General features: G+C 40.3%; 1 protein-coding gene across 1 annotated transcript in view; it reads left to right on the forward strand.

Moving 5' to 3' along the window:
- The window catches only part of Trap1 (TNF receptor associated protein 1), a 220,702-nt gene that overhangs the window by 140,170 nt on the left and 59,933 nt on the right, over positions 1–20,599 (forward strand). The window contains exon 6 of the mRNA XM_083109993.1: positions 18,613–18,782. Within this exon, the coding sequence (XP_082966119.1) occupies positions 18,613–18,782 (170 nt within the window). The remainder of the gene's footprint in view (positions 1–18,612; positions 18,783–20,599) is intronic.

Genomic DNA, 20,599 nt, shown 5'->3' on the forward strand with positions numbered 1-20,599 from the left:
TTTTTTTCATGTTGAAAAGTGCCATATCTTCATCATAAATTCTTCTGTAATTGAAATTAGGCTTTGCAACCAATTTTTTACTCAGGCTGGGGTCAGTAATTATTTTAACATCGGTATGTTTTCTGACATTTTCAATTGTTTTGCCATATACAGAATTTACCATCAATTTAAACAAGGTCTTATCAAATTCGCTCTTTGCAGATGTTCGAAGCTCCGTGTTTGTATCAATGTATGGTTTCAACCATTCTGAGTGCCTGAATCTCAAGACTTTGCCAAGTTTGGTCACTTGAACACCATGTTTCATCAGGAACTGGAGGTTTTTGTAATATATGACACAGCCCTGTTTTGACTCCAGTGTCATCATCAATTTCCTCTGTTTAGAGCCAGGTGAGCACTGAACCTCGGGAATTGGGGGCAGATCAGAAAATTTGTTATGTAAATAATCTGGAAATATCAGATCAACCTCTAAGAAGAGGCCATGTTCTCTGTCATCATAGTTCTGAAGATCCTCAATATTGAAATCTTCAACCCATTCAAGCCCTGCATATGGCAGTTTTTGCATCATGGCGTGACCATAGAGGCTGTTTGCATCCACATACACTATATAATTTGATGGCAGTGCTGGATTATAATCAGGCATATATTTGTTATTTGCTCTGGCATATCTCTGAGAACATTGCACCATGCCTCCTTTTATATTTTCCTCCACAAACAGATACATATCTTGATCTTGGATCAGATCCAATTGCATTTTGGTGTTTAAAAACATTGCAGACCATGCTAGGCCCGGGGCACTGTAAAAATACACTGGGTCCAGTCCATAATTTTGCATTGATGATTTTCTGAATGCTTGAAGTATATCAGCTAAGAAGGTCACATCAAGTTTCAAATATGCCATGTGATAATCACGAAATGTCTGGCATTTTAAATTGTTCCACATCAATTGGGCATGGTGATAATCCTCATCAGTGATTCCAGATCCTCTGATTTTGCTGTAAAACTCTTCTTGTGGTGGCAGAGAACACTCATCAAATTTAGAAAAATCTGTAACATAATCATATGGATATACACCTTTTCGCCTAATTAATTTCAGGTCCAGATTTGGAAACATGGCACATGTGATTTTGAATTGATCATCAGATAATTGAGTGGCCAGTGTAGCCAGGCTAGCAGATAAAAATCTGTAAGAATCAAGAAATCTCATGTGAATAGGAGTTCCATTAACTTTAATTGTTTTGCTAATAGATATATATTTTTCATCATTTTCAGCTAAAATATTTAAATTCTGCTTCTCAAACCCCTCGTACCTGATCAGATGATGAAAATCATAATTGGATGCTCCATGGCAAAATATGGGGACAAATCTTGGTCTCTTGATCTGAATATTACAGCTATTACACAGGACCTGTCTATATCGACCATCTGTATGAGAATGGTGATGCACCTTGATATTTGTATCTGAAAATTCAGAATCACATAGTGGGCATTTTTCTGCATTGTTGAAATCTTCAATCTGTTTCTCTGTTAAAGGCAACATGGGTTTTGATTTTAATAAGATGTTAGATGCTATGTCACGGCACTCATTTTCTATTCTATGTGCAAATATTTTGATGGCATCTGGCCCCAAGTATGAATCTATTTTGCTAACAACACCATCCTGTACAACCACATAACAAAAACTGGAAGGTTCATGTAGCTGGTATGGTGTAATTGAAGAATCTTCAGGATCTGGATTGCAGAATGCAAGAGATTTGAGATTTGATTCAAAATCACAGACAATATATGCTGGGTGTTCCAACAAGGCTTCAAACTTTTTGAATTTGCAATTCTCACTTGGCATTGGCATCACCATATGAACAGGTTTATGATTGCCACAGTATTTCAGATGCTCAATTAACTTGTTTTTGGCAATTTCTGCACTCACTTTACAAACCCCATTCACTGTTTTTCTACCATCAAATACCCTTAAACATCTTCTGCATATTCTGAATATTGTATTGGATTTGTCTAGTTGTGTTCTCACTAAAGCTAGAAGATTATGTATCAGAGTGTAATGATATTTGCCATCCTCTTCAATTAAGAGCAAATCAATCGGAACAGCAAAATCATCATCAATTGTACTGATTCTGAGAGGTTCTATCAAGCAATTGCCACGGCCAGTAGAACAAATATATACATTAATAGATAATTGTTCACCATTGATATCTCGGGCCTTTTTTTCAAATTTATCAATATTCTGAAGAGACATTGGATATTCCAAACCCTCCACTGCATCGTCAAAATCATGTTCATGTTGTTTGTAATAACTTATTCTCTGAGAATTTCTTGAAACTGGATACAAAGCAGCTAAAATACACCACAAAAAGCATTTCTCATCATTATTTTCAATATTAACCACGGCTCTTCTGTTTTTAATATTGGCAGGTAATGGCAGATATGTAGATCCTTGTAATGGGCTGAATTCAGAAATATTAACATATAACCTGTGTGGAGAGCCGCATAGGCTCCATCCAGACTCTTTTGCTGCAAATTCAGAGTGTTTAATGTTTAATTGTTCTATTAAACTGCTTATTATTGTGTCTGAATTTGCATTTGAATATACCGGTACAGTTTCTGTCATGTGGGGCTGTGTAAATTTTGTGCCATTTGGCTTCTTATATTGAGTATACAATTTGAGAGAGAGCTTATAAGAGCCATTTTGTGCATTTAGAATTGCCTGCACATCAGGATTTACACTGTTCAAGAAATTCTCAATACCACATCTTGGCTCTGATACAAACCGATAATCCCTAAGTTGGGCATTAAAACTGCTATGGATAGGTGCGAAGCATGGCTGTTTTGCTACTCTGGCATTAAGAGGTACTTCATGCTTTCTTTTCAGACCAGATGTGGATGGTTGTAGGGGCAATGTTGATGGCTGTGCAGAACAAGTATCTTTATGTTTATATGTGAAGTATTGCATGCTGTATTTTCTATGGCATTTGGGACATATTTTTGTGGGGGTTCTGTATTTGTCTGGGTCACAAATCTTTTGGTGCTTGGCCCAATTGGGGCTGGATATATTCTTATTGCATTGATTACAATATTTTTGATTCGGCATTTTTGTTGTTGTTTATTATATACAATTTCCTGGGATTCAATTCAAAACTTTATACTGGATAAAAAATATCAGTTGGGTTCAACACTGTACTGTGTATGTTTGTGTATGTGTGTATGTGTGTATACACTTAATATTTTTGGCTTTGGTATTTATATACAATTTCTTGGGGTTCAATTCAAAACTCTATACTGAATAAAAAATATCAGCTGGGTTCAACACTGTGCTTTGTGTGTGTGTGTATGTGTGTATGTGTGTATACACTTAATATTTTTGGCTTTGGTATTTATATACAATTTCTTGGGGTTCAATTCAAAACTTTATGCTGGATAAAAAATATCAGTTGGGTTCAACACTGTACTGTGTATGTGTGTGTATGTGTGTATGTGTGTATACACTTAATATTTTTGGCTTTGGTATTTATATACAATTTCTTGGGGTTCAATTCAAAACTCTATACTGAATAAAAAATATCAGTTGGGTTCAACACTGTACTGTGTATGTTTGTGTATGTGTGTATGTGTGTATACACTTAATATTTTTGGCTTTGGTATTTATATACAATTTCTTGGGGTTCAATTCAAAACTCTATACTGAATAAAAAATATCAGCTGGGTTCAACACTGTGCTTTGTGTGTGTGTGTATGTGTATGTGTATGTGTATGTATATGTGTATGTATGTGTGTGTGTATGTGTATGTGTATGTGTGTATGTGTGTTGATATTTTTGGCATTGGTATTTATATACAATTTCTTGGGATTCAAATCAAAACTCTATGCTGGATAAAAAAAGCAGAAATAGGCCACAACTTGGCCACAAGTGGACCGGAAGTAGGCAAACCGGAAGTGGACCGGAAGTAGACCGGAAGTGGACCGGAAGTGGACCGGAAGTGAACCGGAAGTGGACCGGAAGTAGATATGTGTGTGTGGGTGGGTGTGGGTGTGTATGTGGGTGGGTGTGGTCAAGGTCAAGGTCAAGATCAAGGTCAAGGTCAAGGTCAGGGTCAGGGTCAAGGTCAAGGTCAAGGTCAGGGTCAAGGTCAGGGTCAAGGTCAAGGTCAGGGTCAAGGTCAAGGTCAGGGTCAATATGTGTGTGTGTGTGTGTATGTGAGTGTGTGTGTATGTAGGTGTGTGTGGGTGGATGTGGGTGGGTGTGGGTGTATGTGGGTGTGGGTGGGTATGTTGTGGCCTAGTTTTAAGTGTGGCCAAAAAAAATATCAATTTTTGACAAGTTTATGGACAACAATCTCACAGAAGTGCCTTGTGTAAGTATAGGCACATCAATCTGAGGGGGGTCATACTTTCTGATGGAGTCCATGAGGGCTTTTTTACAAAAATCTTGGATTAGAGGGGGTTCCACACTTGAGCAATAAGCTCGTATGGGCATGTTGAGCTTGTTTTAAGTGTAAGCAAATCTGCTGGAGGGGGGTTCATACTTTCGTGAGTTTATAATAGTACAAGTTACACTACTCGCGCGGCCACCACGATCATGTTATATTGGACCCCCAGCATTGTGGACTATCGCCTGGCATCGCAGTTTCCATTGCAGCAAGCTCCTGCGCAGGACAGGCATGGGAATTCTGTCCCACTCCTCCCTGCAAGCTTTCCATAGACCATCCAAGGTGCGCGGGCGTCGATGTTGAAGACGTCGTTTCAACAGTCCAAATGCACAAAAATCCATTGGACTGGCATCTGGGCTTTTCACAGGAATGTCTTCAAACGGAATGACACGAATTCCTAATTCCTCTGCCATTTTCTGATAAAAACGTAGTGATGTCCTGGCGGTATGACTAGAAGCCTTGTCCATATGGAACATCACCTGGTTCGCGTCCATTCCATACAATTGTGGGATGTCCCTCCGATAGATAGGTGTCAGAATGGAGTCTTGGAAGTATCTGGCATTCACCTTAACGTTTTTGTCCACCTTGCGTATCATCAACTTACCCTCATATTCGAATCCCGTCACAACCATAAAGCCACGAGGGAAACTTTCCCTGCACTGACGAACAAAGTTGCTGCGCCCCTTGCCGTCAATGTCACGGTATGTGATCGTCCGAATGTGACACCAGCAGTGAGATGGACATATGATTCATCCATTGTGACAACTTTCTTCTATTTGGAACCCGCCAGGTACAGTTTCCTGCAGTTCGTCTTACGTTCGGCAATGTGACGCGGTAGAAGGTGGTGTACACGGCTTGCAGCCCTTCTCCTGGTGGTTTTCGTGGGTGAATGTTTCGCAAGGAGAGCCTGTTGTGTGTAACGGGCCACAATAGCTTTCCCAGTAGTCACCCCGAGTGTTAACCCATTCTCCCGACACTGTTTCACAATGCGTACGTATGAAAACTTAGCATCGAAAAGGGCCATTACGTAACCCTCCCAATACCGGTTGATTTTCGGCGCCATTTGATAACATTCACCACCAACACTGACGCACCTACAAGGTCAGACACAACACTACTCCCGCCAGCAGACCCATAGTTCCAGCATGATACGCCAGGTGGCAGCACCGAATCGAAAATGGTCGGATATAAAGCGAACAACCTCCGTACAACAACAACTTTCTTCTTTTTTTTATCCGTAACGTATTGACCACCATTTTTGTTTTATTGGGTCTGATCGGCCATTTTCGATTACAGTTTGAATAGACAAATTTCAGAAGTGAAGTTGGCAACTCCATCCCAGAGCGCCCTCATCGTGGATTCACTGCCTGGATGCAGAATTAGGCAATCTTAAGAAGGAACTCGCGGAGATCCAATTTCTCGCTCTGACACGCATTCGGGAATTATTGGTAAGAGGGGGGAACCAATCAGTTCCAAGCTTCTGTCGGTAATGACACCCAATGTTCCGTACGCAACGAGTAATAACCGCATTTGTGTCCGCTAAACTTGGAATACAAGAGGATGACTGTTTAAGCTTCAGCGTCAGTCACTGGATCAGCATGTGTATACACACACATGAAAGCATGAATGGTCTTGGTACTTTATGTAATGGCCAGGAATTGTCTAAAATGCCCTAGGATATAAGAACGTGGGTCTGTGAAAGGATGGGATAATATAGCACTACAAGCTAATAAGGTAGCCTAGTAAAATTCTGGTTATGCAGTCTTTAGCGAAAAATCTGGGAAAACGTCCCGCTTAGCCCCACGTTATCTTTACCTTAGTGTTACTTTATATCTGGTTTCTGGCGAACTTTGTTTTTTGTTTTGTTATTTGGATTTGTGTAGGCAAAAATTAATTCATACTGCTGCATAAGTATATTGCAAAATCGTGCATAACATAATAAGTATATTGCAAAATCATGCAACTGTTTAAGCTAAGAGATTACTACTGTTATTTTGATGTCATTATGTACTGCAGGTATTATATAACAACATGCCTACAATAAACGTATTATTTACCAGTAACACTTATAGTATTTAAAGAGTAAGGTTATTATTTTTCGCCCTTAAATATATAGTATGTTCATGTTTTTCATTGGAGGAAGTGGAAAGTAAGGGGAGCAGCGTAGAAAGTTGGAGAGGGGGGCATCAAAAATTCACCTCGCCTGGATGAAAAGTTTTGTCTTGAACCGCCTCTGGGCACAAGATCCGAAAGCCTGGAAGTTGCAGTGTAAAAACTGCCCATTGGTAAGGATGACACTGAAACGGGCTCGTAAAAATCGAGACGAAAACGAGACCAGGTCCTTCGAGACGAGACAGAGATTTACTGACCAAGACTCTCGTTCGAGACTTTGGTACGAAACTGAAAAAAATACCTTCAATAAATGTACTATCCTGTGCGACTTCTTCAGACATAAAAACTGACATTTGCCTGATTATTTATAGATAAGTCATGTATTTTGTCAATAATAATTGCAAGAACAATCAATTAGTGATAATCAGGGGAGATTTATAAAATTTGTGCCCCGAGTATATTCTTTGTTTTGGGTTCTGCCGACATTATTATTATTATTAACAGTTTTGTTATGGTACTTCACTACCACTAACTTCATGCTCTGTAGTAATAACACTTATAAACGTTAAAATATGTACACATCTGATTTGAAGTGATTCATTAAACTTCGATGATATTTTTTTTTATTTTGCTATTATCACAATATTAAGGAATTTTAATAGTCGATGGTATTTGTCACTTTTGTCCCTTCAGCGTCTCATTTTTGTGCATATAGTCTAGGATAGCCCAGTGGCAAATCTCCCCCTGGTGATAATTGTTCTGCGTGGTTACTTATAAAGATGGGGGACAAAATAATGCGAACACCTGTGAAAAAGTATGTCACATTTTACACCGGCAGTACAGCAGCACCACCTGAAGTCTGCCACCTAGTGGCCGTGAAGGGGAAGGTATTAGTCTGTCAACAGCAGTCATTGGTGGTGCATTCGTCTATCGTACGCTCTCAAGAGACGCTGCAATGTCAGACCTGACAGAGTTCCAAAGAGGCATGATTGTTGGAGCACGTTCAGCTGGAGCCACGGTGACGGAAACCTGTAACCTTGTGGGGTGTGCAAAGAGCACAGTACCAGCCATTATGACAGCGTACACAACACAAGGTAAGATGGCGTCTTCAAAGGACAACAGTGGACGAAAGACAAAGCTTGCTGCTCGGGATAGGAGGGTGTTGAAGCGCATAGTGGCCCGAAAGCACAAGCAATCGTTATCCAAGTAACATCAGAAATGAACAGGCATATCCAGGACCCCATTTCAACCAAAACTGTCAAAAGGGAACTCCATGCTGCAAACATTCATGGCAGAGTGGCAATTCGTAAGCCGTTGGTGACATCACATAATGCTGTCAAGCGACGCCAATGGTGCAGAGCTCACAGAAATTGGTCCCCATAGCAGTGGCAACAAGTCATCTGGTCTGATGAATCAACATTCACGTTATTTCAGACCACCGGGCACGTTTATGTGAGGAGAACGCCCCGAGATGCGTTTCATCCTGACTGTGATATGATCCATATTCTTATGTGACGTCACTAGTAGAAGTTATGTCACTAATATATTTATTTTGTGAAAGAAAGCGTAATTTTCTTGTTATTTTATGTAATATTGCACCTTGTTTGTAATGTATATCTTTTGTTTAATGTTTATTGTATTTTATGCTCTGTTATGAGTAGTTTAATGTATCTTCATGTTTGCAAGAGTGCACTATACGAATTTGTATTTCTAAAGATGTATAGATGTCAGTTTTGTTGATAGTATCCTTTTGTAGATAGTGAATGATTCATCTGTACTTTAATCTGTGTTCTCGAAAATAGTATAAAAGCGAGGATATCGCGTAAGAATCATCACACTTTTTCGCCACGGATCGACGAAGCTTTTAAAATTAAAAAGAACTCTTCGGTGTTGTGCATACATCTTGGTATGGTAGTTCGGGGCGCAAGCTAGGCCTATGTGATCATAGGTACGCCGATAGCCATGCATTGATGATATGCACAATACTGCAACCATTCTACGTCAAATAAAAAAAGTTAGCCTAAGGATTAATTTGGAAATAAAAGGCTAAAGAGCAAATATTGGCTCAGTTATCATTGCATATCTCTTGGTGTGGTAGTTCGGGGCGCAAGCTAGGTCTATGTGATCATAGGCTTGCCGATAGCCACGCATTGAGTTTATGCGTTTTAATTGAGTCAATTCATTGACAAAGCGAAATCCTCGCCTTCGTCCCAAGTATATTTGCATTATAATTGCAATAAATAAAGAATAAAACCTTTCAGTTTATACATACTGCAGTAATGTGGTTTTATTTCTCTGTGCTGTGAATATTGTCTTTGCCTAACACTATCCCTGTACCTGAGAGGAGTCTGTGTACTTCACCGAGTCTCATCGTTCACCGCTGAGTATTATTAAGTTAATATTAATAGTAAAATAACACGACGCGTGAAGTAATAAATATTAGAACGTATCAACTGCCTCTTGCCGACTGTGAAGCATGGAGGTGGGTCCATTATGGTATGGGGTGCGATATCTTGGCACGGTGTGGGACCACTTGTATTTCTGCATGGGAAGATCAACGCCAATCACTATCGGAGCATTCTGGGGGATCATCTCCATCCTTTTGTCCAGACTTTATTTCCTGGGGAGCGGCCGCTTTTTCAAGACGACAACGCTCCTATCCACACTGCTGGGTCTGTCCAAACATGGTTCGAAGAACATGATGATGATGAAGTAGGACATCTTGAATGGCCCCGACAGTCTCCTAACTTGAACATTATATAACATTTGTGAGGATATTTGGAGTCCAAACTGCGTGCTCGAATGCTCTGGAGGAAGAATGGCTCCATATTCCCTTAAACATTGTACATGACCTCTATGCGTCCATCCCACGTCGCATACAAAGTGTACTTCAGTCACAGGGTGGTCCAACCCCATATTAATAAAGATTTTCTCTAATTTCACAGGTGTTCGTATTATTTTGTCCTCCATCTGTATATTCAGGATAAATCCCAGGGTGGCTACTCACCGGAAATTTCTTGAATTCAGGGAATTCCGGGATTTTTTTGCTCCGGGAGTTGTGCGTGAATTCTACGTGAAATTTTTCTTCGTATACGTGAAAAATTGCAACTTGTATTAATCCAAATGCATTCATACATTTACAAACGCCCCTAGTTTTTCACAGTTTAGCTCTTATGTTAAACAAGGAAGATAAAAGGAAGCTGCGTGGAAAATAAAGCAGAATTCTCTCAATTATTTCACATTGCTAGTGTCCTTTGCAGAACAATCTATCTAACAGAGGGACGATTATTGCAAGAAATATATCTTAAATTTGATTAGGTAAATTTGAATTAATTTGAAATTCTTATACACTTAACATGTTTTCGTAGATTAGTGTATTCCGTAACAATTGTGTCTTGTGTGTGTGTATATATATGTAGACTATATATAATTTCCAGTCTGAGTATATGAAATGGCAAATGTAAACTCTACACCTTATATTGAATATTTTAACGTTTTAATTGAATTACCTAGGTAGAATTTTTTGATACATTGGAATCACAGAAACCCTTTATATTGTTAATATATTTGTGTATTGGTGGGGGGGGGGGAGAGGCGGTAAGGTTGAAATAGAGAAAGCATCTGCTTGAACCCTTGAATTTTTGGAAAGTTCGCCTTGAAAACCGGGAATTATACTTGAATTTTATCATGGTCCTAGAGTGGCCACCCCGAATCCTGTTTTTCGAGGGCTTGTAGTCGAAACGACACATCAAACATCTTCAACATCAATTGATTGATTGATTTGGTGTTTTAAGTCCACTTTATTCACAGTAAGGCTAATTGGGACTGGATTTACAGTTTAAAGTGGGATCCGCACCACTATGTGCCTCCACCGGGTATCGAGTCCGGGACCCCTTGATTACAAGCGACGAGACTACCACTGCGCCATGGGGAAAGCCCATCTACGCGTACTGCTTTGTTTATGCTATCTATATTCCGAGACCGAGACAAGCCCTTCCAGACCGAACGAGATTGGTGGAGGCAAGTAGTTCGGATCCCAATTTAAACTGTAGGTCCAGTCCCGATTAGCCTTTTTGTACTAAAGCGAACTTAAAAACATACTCAAACTAGAACGAGAAGGATATTTAGAACTCGAGACGAGACCGATAACGGGACAGACATTTGCAACTCGAGACCGTGCCAATTTCTTCTCGATACCATCCCTACCCACTGCACAGAGAACAGTAAAAATTAATTCCAACAACCCTGTACTTTAGCATGCATGCTTCTCAACCTACAAGCTGAAATGCACGGTATAGTTCCAAGACCAACACGGGAGTAGTTAGGCCAGGTAATTACAGAACAGGAGCTCGATAGTTCGTCTTCTCTTGCCTGGTCGGCGTTCTGTGATTTGATCCACGTCCGTATGCTCGCCATATATTAAGTTATCCTAATTTTGTCATGTTGGTGTGAACCGGTGACCGGTTCTATTCCCCAAAGGGAGCCGAGCATAAATGGAACTCAAATAGCCTCGTAAATCGAATTTCGTCCGCCATTGCGCGCCTTCGTCGCCAACCCAGTCCCCTCCTATTTGACGGCGAATCGAGAAGCTCGAACCGTCCAATGGGAAGCGAAACCTTTCCCCGGCATAATCGCAGCGTGTAAAAACAATGAGCAGAAAATCAGGTTACACTTTCGAAATGGGCGAGATAATTAGTCACCTATGGAAATCCTCTGGAAAACTGCATGTTCGGAATCATCTTGCCGCAAGTGCTGTTATCGCACATGTAGATTTGCTTGCGCCTTCACGAGCCATTTACGTGCAATTCATGGCATAATAGGTGCGTTAGGCCCACCGTCCCTCCCAATGGGATGGAAATTGGGCCCTTTGTGTTGTATGCCAATGCACAGGAATGACACATGAATGAGCAGATAGTTTGGTGGCATTCAGTAGTGTTTGTATGCCGAGTTCCATCAACCGAAGCCGCGGTTTCATATCAAAACAATATTGGGTAACCAGCTGTCAGCATGTTAATGGACGAGAGACTATGCAGGGTGATCCGAAACAAGGTTACATTTTCCCTCTTCGTGTCTAACAATGTAGTGTTGCGCTGCTATATGCCATACACGAGGTGGGTTTGTTCAAGCCCGGTACAAAAATGTCCCCCGCCCCAGTTACAGTTGTCTCCAAGCTCACCTTATTTTCTTTCTTTGTTTTTAGGGCCTTCTTATTTACGGAAGGACTGTGGAACTGGTTTATATTATGTTGTTCTTACTTTTGTTGCCTTTATCTATTTGTTGTCTGTTTGTTGTTGTCTTCGGCTGTGATTTTTCTTCTACACCTCATTCTCTTACTGTATATATTTTTTCCTTCATGTTTCTGCATCAACTTTGGATGATTGATTTCTATAGCTTCGCTTTCGACCCATTCATTTGATCATCATTCTCTCATAGCACCAGTCGCTCCCTTTCATCTTCAGCCTCTGTCCATGTTTGACCTCCAAACAGTTTGAGGTTTGTTGTTTAAAGTTCACTTTATACCGTACTGTACCCCTCATTCTCGAGTTACACTTACCTTTGTAAAAGGCAGGAAATACGAAAAGAATGCGTTACTTTAGCAGAATGCATTTCTAGCTACAAGAGAGGAAAAATGGAGGAAGGAGAAGGAAGTAGGAGGAGTCTGTTTTTGAGAGGATGCAAGTTCAGTCTTGGACTGGACAGTCGGTCTTTAGCTTGGGAAGGGAACGTTCGTTTGGGGGAATTGTAAGGAGAGGGAGAGAGGAGTACCGAGTGAGAAGTACAGAGAAGTTAAGATACTTATGGGAGTGTGTGTGTGTGAAAGTTAATTGTGGGACTGTTATTGATCATCTCATCTTCACGAGACAGGTAATATTCTTTTCTTTCTAAAAGCTAACCTTGCCGATGCATCTTAAGGTCATTTAACCTGAAATGTGTGAGTTGCCATTCATTTAAGAGTTGTATAGGTTTACATTTATCTAGGTACCTCAGCAAGCGAAGGTCCAACATAAGCGAGTGGCTACGAGCTAACGCTTCCCCCTATGGTTCGATCCCGACACCGGTTGGTGTTGTACGATACCCGCATAGGCTAATCGAGACTGCACGTACAGTTCAAAGGGGGATCCGAACCAAGCGCGGATTCACGCCCCTCCCAACTGCTGGGTTTTAGGATATATCATTATGCCCAAATATTTTTGAAGACTCGAATGTTCTGTCTTTTATAACCAAGTTTAATAAGCTTGAGAATATTCCTTAAAGTTTGATTTAAGTCCACTTTATATTCAGATAGGCTAATCGTAACTTGCCTGCAGTTTAAAATTAGATCCGAACCACTGTGCAATGTGCCTCTAAAGCGGATCGAACCCGAAACCCCTTCAGATAATACGTTTCTGTGTGTTTATTCTGTTTACTTCTCATCTTACCGTTTAGTTTGCCGTGGCAGTGGGATGAATTATGATATTAACGACATGCGATAGGAACCTTCTATTCTAGCCATGGGTCCCTATTTTTTGCAAAACAATACGCTTATCTCTAGAACGTTTAAGCCAGCTTGATGTTTGTCCACAGTACTACATATTGATTATTATAAAACAGTGAACATGTAGGTTAGAATTGATTCTCGGTGATGTGAGGCACCCGACTGAAATTCGCCCCCTCCCAACTGTAACTCTGGATCCACCCCTGATCCGACCCATTGTGTACTTCCACAGGTATCGAACCCGGGACCCCTTGATTACAAGGGGATGATGTTACCAACACGCCGTCGGGTAAACCCTTTACTGTTGGACTTTCTTCTTCGTATACTTTATACAGAACAAGCTAAGTGGCCAAGTTGTTAATGCGTGTGTGCTGATGCGGGGTGTAGACACATCGTGATGGTTGGTTGTCTAGTATGTATGCATGCACTATACGCACCCCACCACAGTTCTGAAAACTGGTAAGATAAAAATTTCGAAGGAAATAATGAACATTGGACAAGCGATAATTAGAATAGTTTTTGTAGAGCCAAATGTGGCTATTGCATTGCAATCAAAACATCCTTATAAGATTCCAGATGGAAATCAGTTTTACAAAGTTCAATTAAAAAAAAATCCACATGTACTGAAGAGAGGCTAATCAGGACCAGACCTACAGATTAAGGCGGGATGTGAACAGCTGCATCGTTGGGAATCGAATTCAATCGCACATAATTAGAATGTTCAAAAAGCAAACTTGGTGTTACCTCTTCATTAGCTTATATGCTTATTGTTACCTTCTTATTGTGCACCGTTTGAAGGTTTAGTTAATTATCGAAACGTTTTAGATGCCCGCAGGAAATTTTTGCATTAAGAGTCCATAGATCATAAATCACGTCAAGCAAATAACGAGACGTTCTCGTGTTCACACCTTAAAAGAACATTACATTTGCTGAATGGGTTTGCACCACATCATCGTCGGCTATAATTTGATCCCTCTATCACTCATGTGCATCAGAGGCGATACCGGTTTCTTTGAGGTTATGTGCGTTCTGTGTAAGACGAACGAAGAAGTTGTCACGAAACTTGCACATGATACATTAAGAGGTGGTGCCAGACGTTTACTAAACTTGAACGCCACGTTCGATTCCTGAATGATTGAAGGATGTGATGAAATCTACAGGGCTCTCCAAACTACACATGTAGAAAGAAGTAGCGCACAGAACCAGTGGCGCAAAGGTATATGGTAACCGGGGACGGGGCAGGAGAGGTGGGCTTAGGTCCACTCAGTAATTTGTTTATTTGTGTTCAACAGTGATCCAGAAAAGATTTTTATTGATTTATTTTATTTTACTTCGCGTTTTGTGTCTCTTGGCTAATTTGCGAAGATGGGGATGAGTGATGAAATTGATGAATGGACATTCACAAACAACCATGCCCGAGCGGGATTCGAACCCGGGACCCTTGGCGTCGCAGCGCGATGTGATAACCACTCAGCCATAGGGTCCGGCTCATCCAGAAAATACTTTTTTCACATTGCTGTTCCTAATATACGTAAGAATAGCGCTGAAAGGTTTGTGATTAATTTGGAGAAGCGAATCAGTAGAAACACATTTGCAACTTTTGGTCCTAAGTAATGGTGAGTCAAGTGTTATATTTTATTTTAGAAATAAATTCAAGCCACCAAGCTTAACAGAAGTTTGTGTAGTTATATACTAAAGAATTTCGATAAATTACGCCACAGTACACTATACCTTTCTGATGAAGTCATTACCAATAACATTTCAAAATAGTTTTGTTGGATTTCCAATTTGTTATTATTGATGCTATTCGTTTTCATATCGACGTTATAAAAGTTAATATAATTATCCATGCAAGGGAGGATAAGGGATTGTGACAAGTATTATTTGTTTCGCATAAAATAATAAAACAGAACTTGAGCATTGTAATCATTGATTGTAGGAATTCAGGAATGAACCAGACACACAAAGCCATAACAGAAAGGAATATCGAAGCAAAACTGGAACTTACCATGACAGTGATCAATCAATGTGTTGATTTTTAATATTATGTTGTAATATAAAATTGAAAAGGATTTGAATGTAATTTTATTTGAGAAAGTTATTTTCTAGGGTTGCATGGATTGCCCGCCGCATTCTTGTATATACCTAGATGAGATTATCTCGCCCATTTCGAAAGTGTAACCGATGTGTAAGTTTTGACCCTTTCTCAAGACAACCCAACTGAGAACTTCTCTTCCATGTAGCACACCTTGGACTGCATTTTGCAGACTACCGAGGCTCTGGCGTCTGGACTCTCAGTCAGTATAATCTCCTGTTAGATTTGTGCTGTGTCGTTGATGCATGCGTGCGATTGTTTCTTCATTCATTTGATTTTATCACTATTTAACCATTCAACTTGATCTTCGCGATTAGACAAAAGTGGCGAAAAAGCGAAGTAAAATATAAATTCAGTCAGCCAATTAATCGAAAGTGTAACGTGATGTTCTGCTCACTGAGACACACATCAGTTTTCATGTAGGTTTCCACCTCATTTCTGTCCAAAGTAAATCTGAATTTTGGACAGTCTCCTATATCTTGCTGCAACTCTTCATCAACACCATGTGGCTGTTCTTTGCCATTGCGGTAGCGGACAGACACATTGAACATGTGGAGTGAATTCCTGGCAATAGAGATTCAACACACGCTGAACACGTCTTTCATCTTCATTACTCAGCCCTACAACATTAATCTTGGTAGGTATATTTTGGACACCCTGTATAAGTTCGACCTAGAAACTTGCTTACTCGTCTACAGTGGTTCGAATCCCCTTTACAAACTGTGGATCCAGTCCTGATTAGACTATCTGAGCATAAAATGGACTTAAACAAAATCACTTTTTTATGGTATTGGTTCCTTATTCATCCCAAGGAGCACGTAGGTTTGCTATCGCTTGAGTTAATCTCAATATGAGTTACTTTTTTGTGCGCGATCTCCTTTTACCCCTTCCTAAGGACGGCTAAAACAAGGATGGATTGATTGATTTTGCTTTATTTTACTTCGCTTCTTGTGCCACTTCTGGCTAATTTGCGAAGTCGTATTTAGTATACACCTAAATATCATACAAAAATGCACAAAAATTCTGGTGTACCGGGGGTGGCTGCCTCCCTCTTGAGCCGTTATTGGACAAACGACCCGTGGGCTGCGGTTTGAATTTCAGGGCATATCCATGGAGTGCGTGACATTTGTTTAGGTATTTGTACTGCAAAATAGTCTTACGTTGAATTTGAATTTTTGTTTTTAAGTCCACAGATAAGTTAATTGGAACTGGACCTACAGTTTAAAATGGGATCCGAACCACTGTGCAACGTGCCTCCACCGGATATCGATCCCAGGACCCTTTGAATACAAGACGACGACGTTACCACCATTCCATCGGGGAGGTCCGGCCTACGTTGCTATGGAACAGTTACAAATATTTGGACAACAACATATGCCTCACATACGAAGGGTTTTCTGAATCCCTTATGCGAGAAAGTCTTAAGCAGAGGTAGTTAACTTATTTAATTTGAAGTTTAGAATTCCGTCTGGTTCTTCAAAAAAAAACTTGAATGATCTAGGTTTCTCATTCACGAGGCGAGACGAAACTGTGCCAAGTCTCTCCTCCACAAGAGAAATTATTACAAAGGAACTAAAAACAAAAACCAACCGCAATTTGAGAATCTTTCAATCATTGCTGTACCAAGCCTAGAAACAATATTCTCCATCCACTCCACGTAAGAAAAACTATTTCAATGTAATTGTCACATTAGGTAGTATTTTTGTGTGTGTGTTTACGCTTGGCTACACGAGCATTCAAGTTTTTTTTACAAGTAAAACCATTTGAATTCTACTTGATCCTTAACAAACACATAGATTTTGATGCATTCGGTAACAATGCTTAGGCAGTGGATTTTACAGGACTGCAGCAAAGGGTTATGCAACTGTTTTTTTCTTCTTCTTAATAAATCTTGTTATTGAGCTGCAGAAAGGTTTCCTCTTCCCCTGTAGTCGGGATGATAGACGAATTCACGTAGCTCGAAGAGTCAATAACACCAAATTAAATGTCGTTGACGTGAAGAATCTACTTCTGCAAAGTACTAATCGACTTTATTGACTCAGGTTTGTGACCCCTATCATCATCATATTGATACAAGTTCGCTATTTAGAATAACTATAGCTCCTCGTATAATGACAAATTGAACTGAATGAACACAGATACGAGTTATAAGTACAGTGTTGATTCTTAGGATAAAAGAGTTCCAAGAATTAAATATTTTTTTTTTAACTACTTACTTTGTGCTGTAAATTATTGGAAGTGAATAAAGTTCCAATGCGACACAGGATCAGTGTTCATTGATGACCATACCATTTGTCATGCAACACCAAACAAATTGGTCAAAGGCATTTTTTTGTAGACTGTTTTATTCGGTATTTCTTGCAAGTGAATTCTACTTATTTGGTGAAAGCAAAGAACGTAGTAAATAATTAGTGAAATTTGCTGCCGCGCGATTTTGATTTTATGTAGCAATCTGTTTTTCCTTGCCGAATATCTGACCAAACCAAATTTTCCTCAAGCACTTATAAAATTACAAAAAGCTCAAACAGATATGAATGGTTTCGCTGAGAAATACGTTATGTTGTACTCCTGTTACACTGTGTCCAGGGAATATGTGGAGCAAGGCCACGCATAAAGGTAGAGAAGGGGAGAAACAAATGGGCGAAGCGAAGCTGTAAGCGCTCCTGGTAGCTGCAGCCGCACTTCCTCTCACGCGTTCATTGGTAGGGCCCTCTCGAGTCACTACTTGCGCAGAAACTTGTTTCCGTTTGCTTGCTCCAGAGATTCTCGGGATAGAGTATAGTGAGACCGACATTCGTGGCGGAGTGGTTAGCACAGATTGTTACGGCGTTGAGGACCCTGGTTCGATTCCCGGCTTGGTCATGGGTGTTCTTTGTGAGTGGTGACCCTTCTCATCATTCATCCTCATCTTCGCGATTTGCAAAATGTGTCAGAAAAGCAAAGTAAAATAAACCAAATCAATCGGTCAATCCGCCGCAACCGAATTGCGCACACTTTATATCCAGGATTGCGCACAAATCTCACTGACGTGTTTTGCGCACAGATTTTGATCGAACGTTGCCACTTTGATAGCTTTAAAGTCTGTGCGCAAAACTGTTTTTTTTTCTTTAGACAAGAAGAGAGAGAGAGAGAGAAATTAGAATAAAATAGTAAATCTCTTAAGGATTAAATAAAAAATATAATTTAACCAGTAAATGTAGCAAGTCAAGATAAGTTAGGTTAGGCAAAACACAGTAAAAATACGTGTAAGTCCACACACACACACACAAACACAACAGAAGTGAGAACGGCTTGAGAACATTTTACATCTGACAACATTTTTTTTGGTGTACAATCCTGTATATTGTAGCAGCTTGTCGACGGCTTATCAGATACCACTGATAAAACCGGAAAAATGTGCGCAATCCTGCTGTAGCCGGTCAATCTTGTTAGTGAATGTATTGTATTTGTATTTTGTATTGCATTCTGTTCATTAGAATATACATTTGTTGCAGGCATTTCTTGATCAGTTGAAGGAAAAGCAAGGTTTGGAGAAAGACCCGGCAGCTATAATTGGCCAGTTCGGTGTTGGCTTCTACTCCTCGTTCATGGTAGCTGACAAGGTGGAAGTTTTCTCAAGGTCGTGCAACCCGGGAAGCCCAGGATATCGATGGGTCTCAGATGGGTAAGGCCTTTTCTCTGCTTTTCTTGCTTGCTTTCTTTGGTGGCCTTCACCTGAATTGTTGACCATTGACTATCTTAAACAAACTCATTTTTTTATTAATTCTGATGTTATCATTTTGATATTACGAGGGTCACTATTTATATTTTGAGCCTTGGCAACACTGATTGCAGTTAGGCGCGATTTGACGTTTGCACGGAATCGTCTGGCATTATTGACCATAACGTACTTCAAATGTTTTGTCAATAGCTTGATTTGTGTTGTTTATGTTGCCTTGGAGATTGCGCGACAACAATAAAATGGAATTAACTCGTGAACATTTTCGTGCGATGATTTTTTACGATTTTCGACGTGGATTATCAAGACAAGAGTGCATCGATCAACTTACTTCCACATTTGGCGATGAAGCCCCATCCTTTGCCACTGTGAAACACTGGTATAACGAATTTAATCGTGGCCGCCATTCGCTCACCGACGAGATTCGCGAAGGTCGTCCAAAATCAGTTGTTGTTCAAGAAAACATTGATGCTGTGCAAAACCTAATACTGCAAGATCGTCATGTGACATACTGTGAGATTGAGGCAACCATAGGCATAGGAGAATACTTCGAAAAACAATAAAGCAGTTTTCAATGCCAAATTCCTGTTTTTTCATTGTTAGGCTCAAAATATAAATAGTGACCCTCGTACTACACGATTTTCTCAAACACAGTCTCCTAGGTAGATTACAGATCGAAGCGACAGGTGACAAACGACAAGACACACGTGCCGCTTGGAAACCGGCCATCAGAAATAAATGCAACCCTCGGAACCGAAGCATCACGACAAGCTGCACGTGTCGCTCGGACTGGCCGTTTTCGTGTCGCCTCGGTCTGTTGTTCCCGCATGCGCGGTGAATGTTTCGAAGAGGTGTAGCTTGCCACATGTCGCTTGGATGCGAACCCTCAATAATCAATGCAACCCCTCGAACCGAAACAACACGAGAAGCTACACTTGTCGCTTGCGTGGCCGTTTTCTCAATATTGTGCATCTTGTGTTGCAGTGAATGCTTGTTTATAGATTGAACAAACTCATGACGCTTGTCGCCTGTCACTTCGGTCTGAAATCTCCCTGTTACACATATGTATATATGTTTACATTAATTAGAACTACTTAAACATATGTTGATTTTGGATTGGATTGATTTGGTGTTGTAAGTCCATTTTATGCACAGTAAGGCTAATCGGGACTGGACCTACAGTTTAAAGTGGGATCCGAACCACTATGTGCCTCCACCGGGAATCAAACCCGGGACACCTTAATTACAAGGCGACGACGTTACCACTGCGCCAACGGGGAGGCCGTTAAAAATATGTTGATTCTAATGGCAGTATAACTATATAGCAACATTCCTACCATTTACTGGGAATAAGTTTGGATTCCTATACGAGGCAAGTCACAAGGCCACCGTTTGAAAATTACTGCTTGAGAAACTCGTTTCGTGAGAGACTTTTTCTAAATCAAAATTTCTTTACTGTTATACTATTTCACATATATCATGGCAGTGGTGTACGTAAGGGGAGCTGATGGGGCTGCAGCCCATTCCAAGATTTTGAGAATAGCAAATTTTTTGAAAATTAAAGCAGTAAAGAACTCGGGAAATACGAAAGTTGTAAATGCCAACTCCCCTTAAAATGACTCCCGATTGTCATTGTCTTCGAACAACTTTCTTTGTCCTTCACCTATTTATTATGCACAGGCCGAACAGGTAAGGGGGTGAACACGCCTGAGCCGGGTTTGAACTACTAAACACTGATACTTAAATTACTAGTGTCATCAACC

Source organism: Lepisma saccharinum, chromosome 1, assembly GCF_977018435.1.
Source record: "Lepisma saccharinum chromosome 1, izLepSacc3.1, whole genome shotgun sequence".
Taxonomy (NCBI): domain Eukaryota; kingdom Metazoa; phylum Arthropoda; class Insecta; order Zygentoma; family Lepismatidae; genus Lepisma; species Lepisma saccharinum.